Source organism: Nuphar pumila, chromosome 6 (assembly GCF_984573655.1).
Source record: "Nuphar pumila chromosome 6, dmNupPumi1.hap1.1, whole genome shotgun sequence".
Classification (NCBI taxonomy): domain Eukaryota; kingdom Viridiplantae; phylum Streptophyta; class Magnoliopsida; order Nymphaeales; family Nymphaeaceae; genus Nuphar; species Nuphar pumila.
In genome coordinates, this window is record NC_143254.1 from 92,024,915 (window position 1) to 92,038,903 (window position 13,989).

Genomic DNA, 13,989 nt, shown 5'->3' on the forward strand with positions numbered 1-13,989 from the left:
TTAAGTAGGTCCAATAAGATAAGTGCAACTGGAAATAACACTTTTCTGATAAGACAAACAAAAGAGATGTGTAATGCAATTTATTTACCTCCTCGGGCTGCATTGTATACATCAAATCCTCAATTCTACTTCCAAATTGAAATAACTTGTCAAATACCCTGCAAAAACAAGAAGCTGAAACAACTTATAAACCTGAAATTACTATCCTATCCAAGAAAGGATTTGTACATGGCAGTTCAAATCTGAAACAAGAAATAATTGCATTTTCAGGTAGAGATCAATGGAAAGATTAAAGAAAGATGCTTTGCTTATGGAACTTACCAGGTATATTATTGAAGTAATATGGCGTGTGCAAGACTGTTCATATGACTCACTAGCTTGATGGTAAAACTTAACAAGTGTGAACAACATTGGCTAGCTCATAAAGGCTACAATAAAACAAATAAAAGAAGTTCATGTACAGTTGAAATTTCTTAGACTTAAGAAAAGTCAGGTTTTAAGAACATAAATCCTTACCTCAGCATAATTTTCCAGGAGTACAACATCAGAATACTTAGGGTCAGTTTGTGCAACACGTTCCAAAGTCACAAACATTATTGTCACCTGTATACACGATTCAAGTTGTGATTCATTATCCAACTTGAAACTCACAAATCAAGAAAACAATAGATTTAAGTGATTATTCTTAATAGAGACAAAGTTAAATCAAATCTCATATATCTTGAGATGCTCACACTTCCAATAGGTCCCATTGTATGCAGGGTTAGACTTCCACCCTACAACACAACTATTGATGCCAAAATCTTCTCTCTTTGGAAATTTTACAAATTCCAGTGGTTGCACATAAAGCCACATACTTCATTAAATGTGAAAATCACACTAAACATCCATTAGAACCAGCAATTATCAATTCATTTTTTAAGGAAAAGCAAGACCACAGGTTAAAAGTTTGACAAAGCCAGGAAGAAGTACAAATAATGCCTACAAATTGAATATAGTAATGTGAAGGTCTGAATACCATGTATTCTTCGGAATACAATATGATGTTAGGCTGTCAGCACATGAATTAAAGCCAAAAGTTTGGCGGATATTCAAAAATCTTCCTTTAAAAATTGTATGAAATATCTGGTGAGCACTTCTAAGCTGCCTTCTTGTTTTGATAAATCTTATCAACAAAATGAAAATATCTTGTCTTTTTTTAGAGGAAAGATAATTAAATCATATTAAATCAGCACTGAGAGAAGTGTGATGAGATATCATGCCCCCGTTCAGTGATTACTCAAAAGAAAAACATGACAGCTCTTAACTGGGAGCATATGAAAGCCCCAAGTGTTGAAAATGAGGAAAAAACTCAAACTTAAAGTCGTATCTATATAGGACCGAATTGCTTTTACATTGCAGCAAACAACTCTTTTATCTCTGCAACTGATGGCAACTCTTTCATCTCATTGGAATAAATCTTGGCAACCAACACAACAAATCCTTCATAATTCTCAAGAAATTCCTTCTGCAAAAATAAAACAAAAAATGATCCCTTAAGATATAATGTTATTACTAATAACAGTTGTCATCAAAATAAAAGCCCATACTGCAAACTAAATGAATACACAAGACCATGCATACTAATGTAAGTGAATATATAATTTAATAATATAATTGTGTAAGAGAAATGGAGTCAACCCAAGTGAAAACAAAACCTGTGGTTCATTCCCTTGACCTCATTGTCGTAGAAAAAAATTGAGTGGGACTGAATTTTGTAACTCTCAAAAAATCCATTTCAGTCACAAGACAGATTCTGAGGCTATGGCTATGAATCTCAATATTAATAAACTCAAGTTAATTAAGTAATATACAAGGCTATGGCTAAATTACTGTTACTGAAATCAATCCTTGGAAAATGGCGGGCCTATTTAAAAGTGGCCATTGGGTTGTGAAGGACATTGTGGCTACACTTTGTGTTAGAAAAGAAGAGAGAAGACCGCGAAGAGTTCTTGAAAGTGACCTCTCATGGTTAGACAACTTGAGATTTCCTTCCTTAACAAATTATTAATAACATCTAATGGATATAATTACAATCTTACCCTCTATGATATTTCAGTGTACAATTACTAGCAGGTCTTTGAACATGTAAAATGATGAAAATATTCCTGAGCCTATTTTCTAAACCAAGTCAGACCGATCACAGAATATCATCAATTGACCTTGAAGGTGTTAGAATTAAGTATTTCTTAATTTATTTGTTGTGTATTGTATTGCTGTGATATGTTCTATGCCCAAAGGGCATTCTTGTATTTTTCTTGTAAGAGTATTAGATATATATCCAAGAGTTAAGTGACCTCCTCTTCTTTCTTCTATCCTTTCTTTCATATGTTTTCTTTGTAAAACAAGTAACACTGACAAGGGAGTGGCTGAAGCTTCACATGGTATCCAAGCAGGTCGAGGCGAATCATCAGGTCATATCCTCCATTCATCTTCGCTTCTATTCCAATATGAATCTGGTAACATCAAACCAGATTTAATCATTTCTCATTTTTGTCAGAAATCGTCTTCGCTTCTTTTTCAATCTAAATCTGGTAAAGTCTAACTAGATTTAACCTTTTCCCTTTAAAACCGTCTCTTCTTTAAAACCAAAATCAGATTACGCCTAGATTTCAAAAAATAAGATTTTCTAAAAAAGAAAATCGAGAAAATCTCATGTTAGGAAATATATATATATATATATATATAGATAGATAGATAGATAGATAGATAGATAGAGAAAGAGATTATTGTTTTTTATTGTAAGAAGAGACTAATATAAGTTTACATACAAGAGTTATGGGTTTAGTTTCATATTTAAAAAGTAATGAATCCTGACCTTTTCACAGCCTATAAAAAGGAGGGCTGTGCTCCTTCACAACTCACAAGTGAAGCATGCGTGCCCACATTATGTGGGTGGGAAGCGTTTAATGCTTCTTTTTTTCTCAAAAAAAAGGAGAAAAAGAAAAGCAAAAAGAAAAAACGACATTCATGTCTTCTCACTGAGTGGGCAGACATTTAATGCCTTTTGCTTTTCTAAACAAGGAGTACAAGCCCACAAGGCTTAGTATTTATCACGATTTAAAAAAATAGTGATACTGTGAGATATTGAATATATGATGATTTAATCTGAAATATCACATTTTTTATTTATTGTTATATTTTTCATGATAAATTAAAAAAACATAAATATTTGTGAATATAGTCCATATCTTACTCTCACTATTTAAAGGTTTAAAGTTTGCTACATTCATTTGTAGGTGCAAACGACTCAGCAAACTTGGCTTATTTTTTATTTATTTTTTTGTCTTTCTTTGGTCCAAATGGCCCCATGGATGTGATCAACATGTTTTCAGTGGGAACAAACATTTGAATTACTAGAATTCAGCCTGTATACAAGGTTTTTCGGCAATGCAAAAATGAAAGGTTGTAATTGCATTGAATTTTTTCAACTTAAAAAACATGTTTTTCATAAAAAAAAAAAACATAATCCAAGAGTTGCTTTCCACTAAATCGAGCATATTGAACACGTCTGTTAAGTTAGATCGAGTCAAAACAACTAGTATAATAAGCTTCCAATTAGATTGCAGCTACAATAGGACTATGCTAAATATATACTCTTATTTAAAGAATATTTATATAAAAAATATAAGGACCATCCCTATCTTAGTCGTTATTTACAAACTGGTCGTGTCATGATAGGATAGCAGAGGCACTGCCCACAGTAACCCGTGTGATTGGGCAGTGCACGACCCAACGAGGTCAATTGAAAAAGGTATGCTTTAAAACAACTATTTGATTTTTTTAGACATTGTTAGTATAGTTTGTTAATAATAATTATTTTTTTACTGATTTAGAATCCTCGCTCTGCATGACCCTGGAGGGTAGGACGATCATTTTTAACTCTTTGCAAATCAGTGATTGTTTTATATTTTTTTGCAAAATGGTCCAGAGGTAACGGCAGAAGAGCCAATTTTACTCATTTTTTGGCAAATTAATCCCTTATTTATATTTTGCAAATTGATCCTCTATCAATATGTTGTCTTGTGATTTTTGCATTTTTTGTTTAAGAAAACAAAAATCATTGAATGTCCGCCCATTCACGCGGTGCCCAGGCATGAAACCAATTTTCTTTCTTTTTTTGACTCCCTTTTGTTCAGAAAGAGGAAGCATTTGTGGGCAAGCATGCATCACTTGTGAGTTGTGAAGGAAGGCACCCCTCCTTTTTACAGGGTGTGGAACAGCCTTAATTACCTTCTTCCATATGGCCCATAACTTGACTTTCTCTTCACCTCTTTTATTTAAACATATATAAGTTTTCATTCTTTTTTCCCCAAAATAATTTCATTTCTCTCACAATCAAGTAATAATCTCTCTCTCTCTCTCTCTCATAATGTTTATCTATATTCTTATTTTCTTAATTTGCCGAGGTTTTCTCAACTTTTTTTTCAAGAAAATTTCATTTTTTGAAAATATCCTGATATACTCTTTTGTTGAGAATATCCCGAGAACGAGATTTGTGACTATTCTCAAAAACCAAGAATTTTCCAAGAATATTTGAGTCCCATCCTCAGGTCAAGGAAACATCCTCGACGGTCAGTAGCACCTCAATAAGCTGAAGCCTGGTTCATGATTTATGAACTCATCACCCTTCATGTGGTGATGATCAGGTGCAACGGCAAATTGCATTTGTGCCTGAAACTATCATAAAAAACCACATGTTTGACGATGTGACAACTACTACTATAATGTTTTCTTTTTTCCGTTCATTACAGGGAAGAAACTGTACCTAAGATCGGAAGCTGGTTTTAGGTTGCCAACCTGCAGTAGTCATCCTGGCAGTGTAAAACTAGCAACCCCCTTGACCACGAGGGACTACTACTATAATTATTACAACCAATAACAACTGTCAACTTTCAAACAACAGTCGGCTAGCTTCAACTCAACACAATTTATTCAGGCTTGTGTATATGACCGTATTCATTTTTGTCAAAGTTATTTTACAAGCTCGGCCTGAACGAGTACTGCTCCACTCAGTGAGAGACAGAACAAGTGCTACATGAACAGAGATTTTCCATGTTTTGTGTGGCTCTAGTATTTTGGTATCACTGAATCTACTCCGTTAAAACAACTTGCGTGCCTCGGCAAGATATGGTGGTCAGATGGAATCAACCATTTGAAGACGCAGTTTATCGCGTGCGGAAGTAGCATCACAGCATTACGACTCGTAATATTAGCAACAACGATAATAATAATTTGAGAAGAAACAAGCAACAACAACCTTCTAAAAAAGGAAGCCAACAATAACAACAGCAATAATGTAACAATATAATATAATGAAAAGGTCAAAAGACATTAATATTTCTAACATAAGAACCCCCCCCAAAAAATAACAACAATAATAAAAAGCATCATCATCGTCATAACCGTCATCAAGGGCGGAAATAAAAGCAATCAAGAATAAAGCAAGGATTGTTTAAACACCAAAAAAAAGGATGCATGTGCTAGAAAATAAAAGCAATACTGTTTCAAACAATATCAATGAAAAACACCAAGTAACGATCCTGAAGTTTCCCGTCGGATTTATAATTGACACGGAGATAAAAAATAGTTTGCTAGTCAAGACCGAATGAATTCTTCTGGAAGCTATCTGGTGATCTCCAATGAGGAAACTCCACAAAAACGAGACGTTCGACCGTCTAAAAACTGCAGAAACTAGAACATTAAAGTGAGTGATGCTGCTGCGATTTCAACCTCCTAAAAGATCGATGAGTGGACATATGAACATCGCCTTAACTAGAAGTACTAATTAAACAGATCCAAAAAGGAAAAAGAAAAACATCACCGGCTGCATTCTTTCCACGTGAAATAAACACGAAAACTCGATCTAGTCACTCAAAGTGAAAAAGTATCAACTCCTAAACCGCAGCTTCCAATCTCTTCAAGTTCGTCGAAAATCCGAGTCCAAAAGAAGAGGAAAACAAACTAAACACAGCTCAAATCACGCTATCAACTCAGTCCACCAAAAATCAACGCAATTCGGAGCAAGAAAACCGATAGAATTGCTAAAGATAAAAAAAATTAACAAAAACTGAATGATCGGAAACTCAAATAATCTTAGGGGCAATCGATTCCTTCAGGAGGCTCCAGTATCCCGTCTTCCGCGTACATGCTTCTGTAGACGGGCCGGCCGGCCGTCTGCTGCGGGCCTTCTTCAACCTTGATAGTAGGACTCAACAGAGAGAGACACTAGCATAGGCTTCTCTAAGACACTAATCGGACAAGAGAGGCGGTTGAGTGAGAGAGAGAGTGTAACGACCCGATCTAGGGCCTCTCGAGCCTGGGTTCGTGGACGTTAGTTCTCAGAGGGAAATTACTCAATAATTTCAAAAACAACTCAAAATCATGCCAGATTTTTTTTTTCCTTTTATTCAATACTTGAAGGTCCATACATCCATTTACAATATCATCACCATCCAAAGACAAAAGCGAAATAAAAAGTAAAGGAAAATCATACTTCTGATGTGGCTAATGTGGCAGAGTCGTACTAAGTCCTGTGAGTGATTGCAACCGTCCCTGAACCTACAGTTGCAATCAAAAGAAGAGGGGTGAGTCTACAACCCAATTTACAAATAGACATGACCGTTGCAACTGTAGTGAGCTCTAAGCTCCTAGTCTTACTTTAGTTTGCTACCTATGCACACATGTTAGTTATGAGTTTTATCTCATTTACCACATCTCTATTATCATTTTCAAACACCTCTTCTACTCTAATCAGCTATTCCAGATATAGCCTCCTCGGGCGTAGCAACCCATGTAGACAACTCAGAGTCTACAATGTTGGCCAGACTTATGAACCATTCACAAACAACATAGTTCAAATCGGCCTAGCCTACGGACACAGGTGCTGCAGCAGCTCGCCGGTTGCAAGCCGGGAGCGAAGAGACTCAAACGGTAGCTAGCTGAAGAGCCAGGGTGGCTATACCTGCCCTCAAGGTGTCTCAAGGAGCTATACCTGCCCCTAAGGTTTTATGGTTCATGCTACATCCTACATGTGTCTAATGGGCAATGTTTTAACCCCTAAGGGTCACCTAGAAACGTTTGAGATATTTCCAGGTTGCTCAAGAGGTACACACCTTCACATTGCCTCAGACCATGCCTCCTAGTAGAGTTCCCATTATACACGAGGTAGTCATCCTATACACAACTTTTACTCAACATTCACATCTCGGAGTCAGTGCGTTATACAATCCTCAATGTATATCCACTAACTACTTTTTAACACATGTTTACATGTCTAAACTGTTAACGATGACAACCCACCACATATTAATTCACGACACTTACAATGCCCCTCCTAAGACATAAGCGTGACATTCCCAAGGTAATACCTACCATGAGACTCTAGAACTGCACTCTCCATTTTCACATAACACATTAATCATATACATGCAATCATGTCATGCCACACTTATTTCATAACTCAGAAAATATGCACGATCAAGTTTAAGCATCATACTTGAATTTTATAAATTCCTAAGCATGCAAAACAGTGTCTAAGCACAATAAACATAACTAGCATACTTGAAGCACTTGGAATCGTATCTAAAATGCCTAAACTAACTAGCATGTGTTTTAATCAACTAAGGAGGAATTTGCAAATGTTCACTTACCTGAAATGCTTAAATTCCAATTCTGAGCCTCATGCAACCCTTGCTTTGAAAACAACGAATACATCGTATCATCAAAATTACCAAAACACCCATAGACTTAACTGTCAAACTCTGACTTCATTCTTTCAGAGTTTGTTCACGCATCCCCTACTAATAGATTCTACCCAAGCAGTAGAATCCATGGATTCAAGAATCACATGGATCTGACTTTGGAGTACTTAGTTATGCCTTGTATGCTTTGTAAGCGTATCAAGGAAAAAATGGTCTTTTTTGCTCTTTCAATGACTTCTATGTCATCTTTACTTCATGTTACTTTAAGATCCACACCCATAATAAAATTTGACCACTTAGGTCCTCAACTCAACTATGATTTGGATCATGGATTCGGCATTCTTGATCCAAACCTGCTTGAAAAGGGTTTGTTCGGATCTAAATCAGGTCGTCTAATCGAATCCAACCTGAGTTTTGGGTACAACTGAGATGCAAACCCAAATCCAATTTGTAATAGAAAAATCGAGTATTCGCTACTTCGATTTTTCCACCACACTCGATAAATCAATCACACACGTATCTGATTTGTCTCGGTCTAGACTTAGTTGGTCTGACCCATATTGGGTCCACCTTCGGTCTAGACCAAAACGGTCCACCATTACAAACCCGACTCGGTCTGCTAACTACTTCGGACCCGACTCAGTTCGTATAGACCGATACGGTATGTCACAACACACATATCCACACATCATCATTTTTCTTTTCGTTTGGCTTGGTCTGGACACACCCAGACTGAGCCTACTTGGTCTGGTCGACCAACTCAGACTGGTTCACTTCTAGCCTGATGACCGACTCGGCCTGCAGAAACTGCAGACCGAGCTTGTCATCACGACGGGCAATAGTCAACTTCTACCGTCGTCAGACTTGTTGCAGCTTCCTGCAAGCAGGGCAGCGCCGCCGGCGCTTGCTGATTGTCAGTGGCTGCCGACCTAACAGCGGTAGCAGGGGAAAACCCATTTTTCTAATTCTTCTTTTTTTCTGCAATGACAAGGGCAGTGGTCGGAGCTCCTGCCTTCTAGCGACAGACAGTTCGTTTTACCTCATTTTCAGTCACTAACATCGGCAATAGCAGAGGAAAACCCCCTCTGCTTTTCCCCTAATAGAGCCAGACAGAGAGGGTTCTCCCTGCTCCTGCATCTCTGCAACTCGCAAGTGACACCTCCGTTGTCGACGACTACTGCTCTGAACATCAAAAGAGAGAGAGAAAAAAAAACTTACCTGGTGGTCGGCGACAAGCGGAGTTCCTCTCCCTCTTCTCCCTTCACGCTCCCTCTCTGCTCGTTTAGAATGGGGAAATGAGAGGAGCCCCCCCTTACTCTTATAGTTATGGGGGTTGGTCGATTATCCCCCTCCCTCCTTCTGTATTAAATGGGGGCAGCCCCCCTTCCTCATTATGTATTAAATGGGGGCAACCCGCTTCCTCTCCCACGATCTGATTCGTGGGAGAGAAAGGGGTGTCGTCCTCATCTCCTTCCGTAACCCCCCCCCCCCCCCCACGATGGGGGGAGCGTTACAATTCCACCCTCCTTACAAAAAGATTTGTCCTGAATCTTTCTCGAAAATAATTGGAAAAATTGTGCATGCATATCTGCCTCATTCTCCCATGTAGCTTCATCTTTACTGTGATGCTTTCATCTCACTAGGACCATTGGGACAATCTTGTTTCTGAGCTTGTGCTTCTTAAATTCAATTACTTCAATTGTTTCTTCCTGAATGCTTAAATCTTCTTAGATGTCTAATACTGACTCAATTGTATCCAGTATATGTGAAGGATCTGACACGCACTTTCTTAACATGGATACATGAAATATGTTATGTATTCTGGAAAGCGATGGGGGTAATGCCAACTGATAGGCTGTAGAACCTATTCTTTTCAAAATCTCGAATGGGCCGATATATCTTGAACTTAGTTTGCCCTTCTTTTTAAACCTCATTACCCCTTTAAATGGTAACATCTTTAAGAAGACGTGATCACCTAACTCAAACTCCAACTCACGTCGCCTCTTATCTGCATAACTTTTTTGACGACTTTGGGCTGCTTGGAGTCTTTCACAAATGAATTTGATTTGCTCTTCCATTTGCTGAACCAATTCAGGTCCTAAGGTTTTCTTTCACCAACTTGGTCCCAGCATAGTGGCGTCCTACAACGTCTCCCATATAAGGCTTCATAGGGAGCCATCCCAATACTAGCTTGGAAGCTGTTATTATAGGCAAATTCAATTAGCGGTAGAATATCGTGCCATGAGTTGTGATACTCTAGTGTATAGGCTCTCAACATATCTTCCAATGTCTGGATGGTCCTTTCTGACTGCCCATCCGTCGGCGGGTGAAAAGCTGTGCTCATTTTTAACTGAGTTCCCATTGCTTCTTGAAAGCTTTGCCAAAACTTCAAGGTAAATTTTGAATCTCTATTAGAAACAATGGAGTCTGGCACTCCGTGCAATCTCACTATCTCTTTTATGAAAAGATGAGCTAATTGTTCAAAGGAACACATTGTCTTGCACACGAGAAAATGTGCATACTTGGTCAGTCTATCAACAATTACCTAAATCACATTCATTCCCTCTCTGGTCTTAGGAAATCCTATAACAAAATCCATCGTTATATCTGCTCACTTCCATACAGAAATAGGTAGTGGTTGCAATAGGCCACCCGGTCTCTGATGTTCAATCTTTACTTGCTGACATATTAGACACTTACTAACATACTCAACAATATCTCTCTTCATTCCATTCCACCAGAAATTATTCTTCAAATCCCTATACATCTTTGTACTTCCAGGATGAATGGAATACTTTGAATGATGTGCCTCTGCAAGCAATTGTTTCCTAAGTTCCTCATCCTTAGGAATACATACCCACTCTCAAAATCTCAGCATGCCTTGATCATCTACTTTGAATTTTGGATCTTCACCATTAATTGTTATTAATCTGATTCCTTCTAACTCTTGATTTAAGAGTTGCTTTTCTTTGATTTTGTCCCAAATTTCTGACCCTAAGGTCGTCTGGACAAACATCAATCGACCCGACAGACATTGTACTTTGGCTTTTTGTTCTACAATGCTTACCAGCAGACTTGATATAGATAGTCTTGTGACTGATTCTGCTTTTCGACTGAGTGCGTCAGCTACTACATTAGCTTTTCCTGGGTGATACTTTAGCTCAAAATCATAATCTTTTAATAATTTTAGCCATCGCCGTTGTCTCATATTCAGTTCCTTTTGAGAGAACAAATATTTTAAACTTTGATGATCAGTGAATACCTCAAATTGTTCTCCATATAAGTAATGTTGTCATATTTTGAGTGCGATTACTACTACAGCCAATTCTAGGTCATGAGTTGGATAATTTATCTCATGCACCTTTAGTTGTCTTGAGGCATATGCGATAACCCTGCCATGTTGCATCAGAACGCAACCCAATCCTTTATGTGATGCATCGCTATACACGGTAAAACCTCTAGTGCCAGAAGGCAAAACTAACACTGGTGCAGTGGTCAATCACTTCTTGATTTCTTGAAAGCTTTTTTCGTACTTCTCATTCCACTCAAACTTCACTTCTTTCTTTGTCAGCTTAGTCATGGGAGCTGCCAATATAGAAAATCCTTCTACAAAGCGTCTATAGTAATCAACTAACCCAAGGAAACTTCGAATTTCTATGGCATTCTTGGGTGTAGGTCAGTTGGTTACCACTTCAACTTTTGTTGGGTCCACCATCACTGCCTCTTTACTGATAATATGTCCCAAAAATGACACCTAATCAAGCCAGAATGCACACTTAGAGAACTTAGCATATAGCTTCTGATCTCTTAGTATTTGCAAAACGATACTCAAATGTTCTGTGTGTTGTTCCTTACTGGCCGAATATATGAGAATGTCATCCACGAACACCACCACGAACTTATCCAAGAATGGTTTGAATACTTGGTTCATTAAATCCATGAATGCAGCTAGGGCATTCGTCAGCCCATGACTAGGAATTCATAATGACCATATCTTGAACGAAACACTGTCTTGGCAACATCTTCTTCCTGAATCTTTAGCTGATGATACCCAGAACGTAGATCCAACTTAGAAAAGCAGGTTGCACCTTGAAGTTGATCAAATAGATCATCTATCCTTGGCAGAGGATACTTGTTCTTTATTGTCACTGCATTTAATTTCTTGTAGTCGATACACATACGCAATGACCCATCTTTCTTTTTCATGAACAAGATCGGTGTGCCCCAAGGTGATACCGATGGTCGGATAAATCCGATATCCAACCACTCCTGCAGTTGATCCTTGAGTTCTTTGAGTTCGGCAGGTCCCATCCTATATGGAGGAATAGAAATTGGCGTTTTACATGGAGCTAGATCTATCTGGAATTTGACTTCCCTATCTGGTGGAAGTCCTGAAAGTTCTTCAGGAAAAACATCCACGAATTCTCGTACAATTTCTACCTCTGTGACTGAAAGTTTATCGTCATCCTCAGTCTTCATATAAGCCAAGTATCCAATCCAGCCCTTCTGTAGATACCGGTTGGCTTGAAGACATGAGATGATTGTCGGTTTTGCAAGTTTTCTAACGCCTTGAAAGGTGATAGTTGAGGTTTCAGGGTGTTGAAAACTGACACTTTTTCCTCGACAATTAATCGTTGCATGATGGTTAGATAACCAATTCATGCCCAAGATAACGCCCACTCCCTTAAAGTCCAGTATTAGAAGGTCTACAGACAATAGATGTTCTTCGACTTATACCATACATCCTTGGATGACTTCTTTTATATACACTGACTTTCCTATTGGTGTTTTTACTTGGTACTTTATTTCTAGAGATACAGGTAAAATAAGTAATAGTGTAGCAAAAGTAGGGGTGATGAAACTATGTGTAGCACCTGAATCAAAGAGAACATGTGCACTAACACCAGAAATTTGGAGTGCACCTTCCACCACGTCAGGGCTAGTCAAGGCTTCCTGCAGCGTCGCTGCATAAACTCATCTAGAAGCAATTGGTTTCTCCGTGGGTTTTGCTTCTTCTCCATGGACTGGCTGGGGACATTTCCTTGCAATGTGTTCCATTTGACCACAATTGTAGCATTTAGTATTCTTTTCATCGCAACGACCTTCATGATTGACGCCGCAAGTCCTACAATTGTTATTGCCCTTGGAAGATGCTCCTCGGTATCTAGGTTTCTTAGCTTTTGGTTGTTCAAGCTTCTTCCCCTGCTGATTATTGTTGTTTTCTGCACTGCTTCCCTCCTGTGGCTTCGAAGATCTGTCATTGCCTTGCCTCTTCTTGAAAAACCTTCAGGACGATGAACTAGTTTGTCCTTGTTGTACTTGCTTAGGTTTTTCTTGTATCTCCGGTTTTGTTGTTCGAGCATCCCAAAACTCGTACCGAGATGCCATCTCCACCAACCTGTCGAACCTCCGAATTTGCAGAGGTCCCACCATCCTTAGAATTTCAGGCTTTAATCCGCGCTCATATAGCTTGCATTTTTGCTTCTTAGTAGATACTAAAGCCTTCGCAAATCTGGATAATGAATTGAACTTTGCGGTGTAGGCTGCTACACTCATACTTCCCTGTTTGAGCTTTCTAAATTCTTCTTCTTTCTCCATCCTTTCGATCCTAGGGAAGAATTGTCTGTAGAACTTGTTCCTAAAGGTGATCCAGGAAACAAACTCCCCACTTCCCAAGACATCTCTGATGGATCGCCACCAGTACTCAACATCCCTAATTAAGTTTGATGTCGCGACCCATGCTTTCTGGTCCTCTGGGCACTGTATCGCATCCAGTGCTTTCTCTGCTTGCATCATCCATTTCTCTGCTGCTACTCCTCCAGGAGTTCCGTCAAACATGGGCAATCTCATATTCTTGAACTTCTCAACTCAAGAATTGCTTCCTGACGCTACTTGGTTTTGACTTTAATGCAGTGAATTTTGTAATAGCTCATACAAAATTCTTTATGTGGCATAGCCGGGAGGCACACCACTATCAATTGTAGCATGTTCGTGTCGAGGTGAAACTGGTGAAGCACCTCCACCTTCTGCTCTCATGCTCCTTGGAGGTAGACTGTCTGATGTGTGTGGAGACACAGGACCAATGGGGCTTGCAACACTTCTCCTTGCAGAGCCCTCACTCTCATGCCTTGCTTGAGAAGGGACTGCTTGTCTCTTGCTTACTTGAGAACCTCTTGACTGGTATGATGTTCCCTGACGAGTCCTCATACTGCATTATGAATAAAGTGATTACTAAAGTTTACGTTTG

The 13,989-nt window shown here is 38.7% G+C and overlaps 1 protein-coding gene across 1 annotated transcript; it reads right to left on the reverse strand.

The window, feature by feature from the left end:
• Window positions 1-13,028: 13,028 nt before the first annotated feature.
• Window positions 13,029-13,592, reverse strand: LOC149835148 (uncharacterized). Its single transcript, XM_090009530.1, has one exon. The coding sequence runs from the start codon at window positions 13,590-13,592 to the stop codon at window positions 13,029-13,031; it is 564 nt and encodes a 187-aa protein (XP_089865656.1).
• Between the last annotated feature and the right edge of the window lie 397 nt (window positions 13,593-13,989).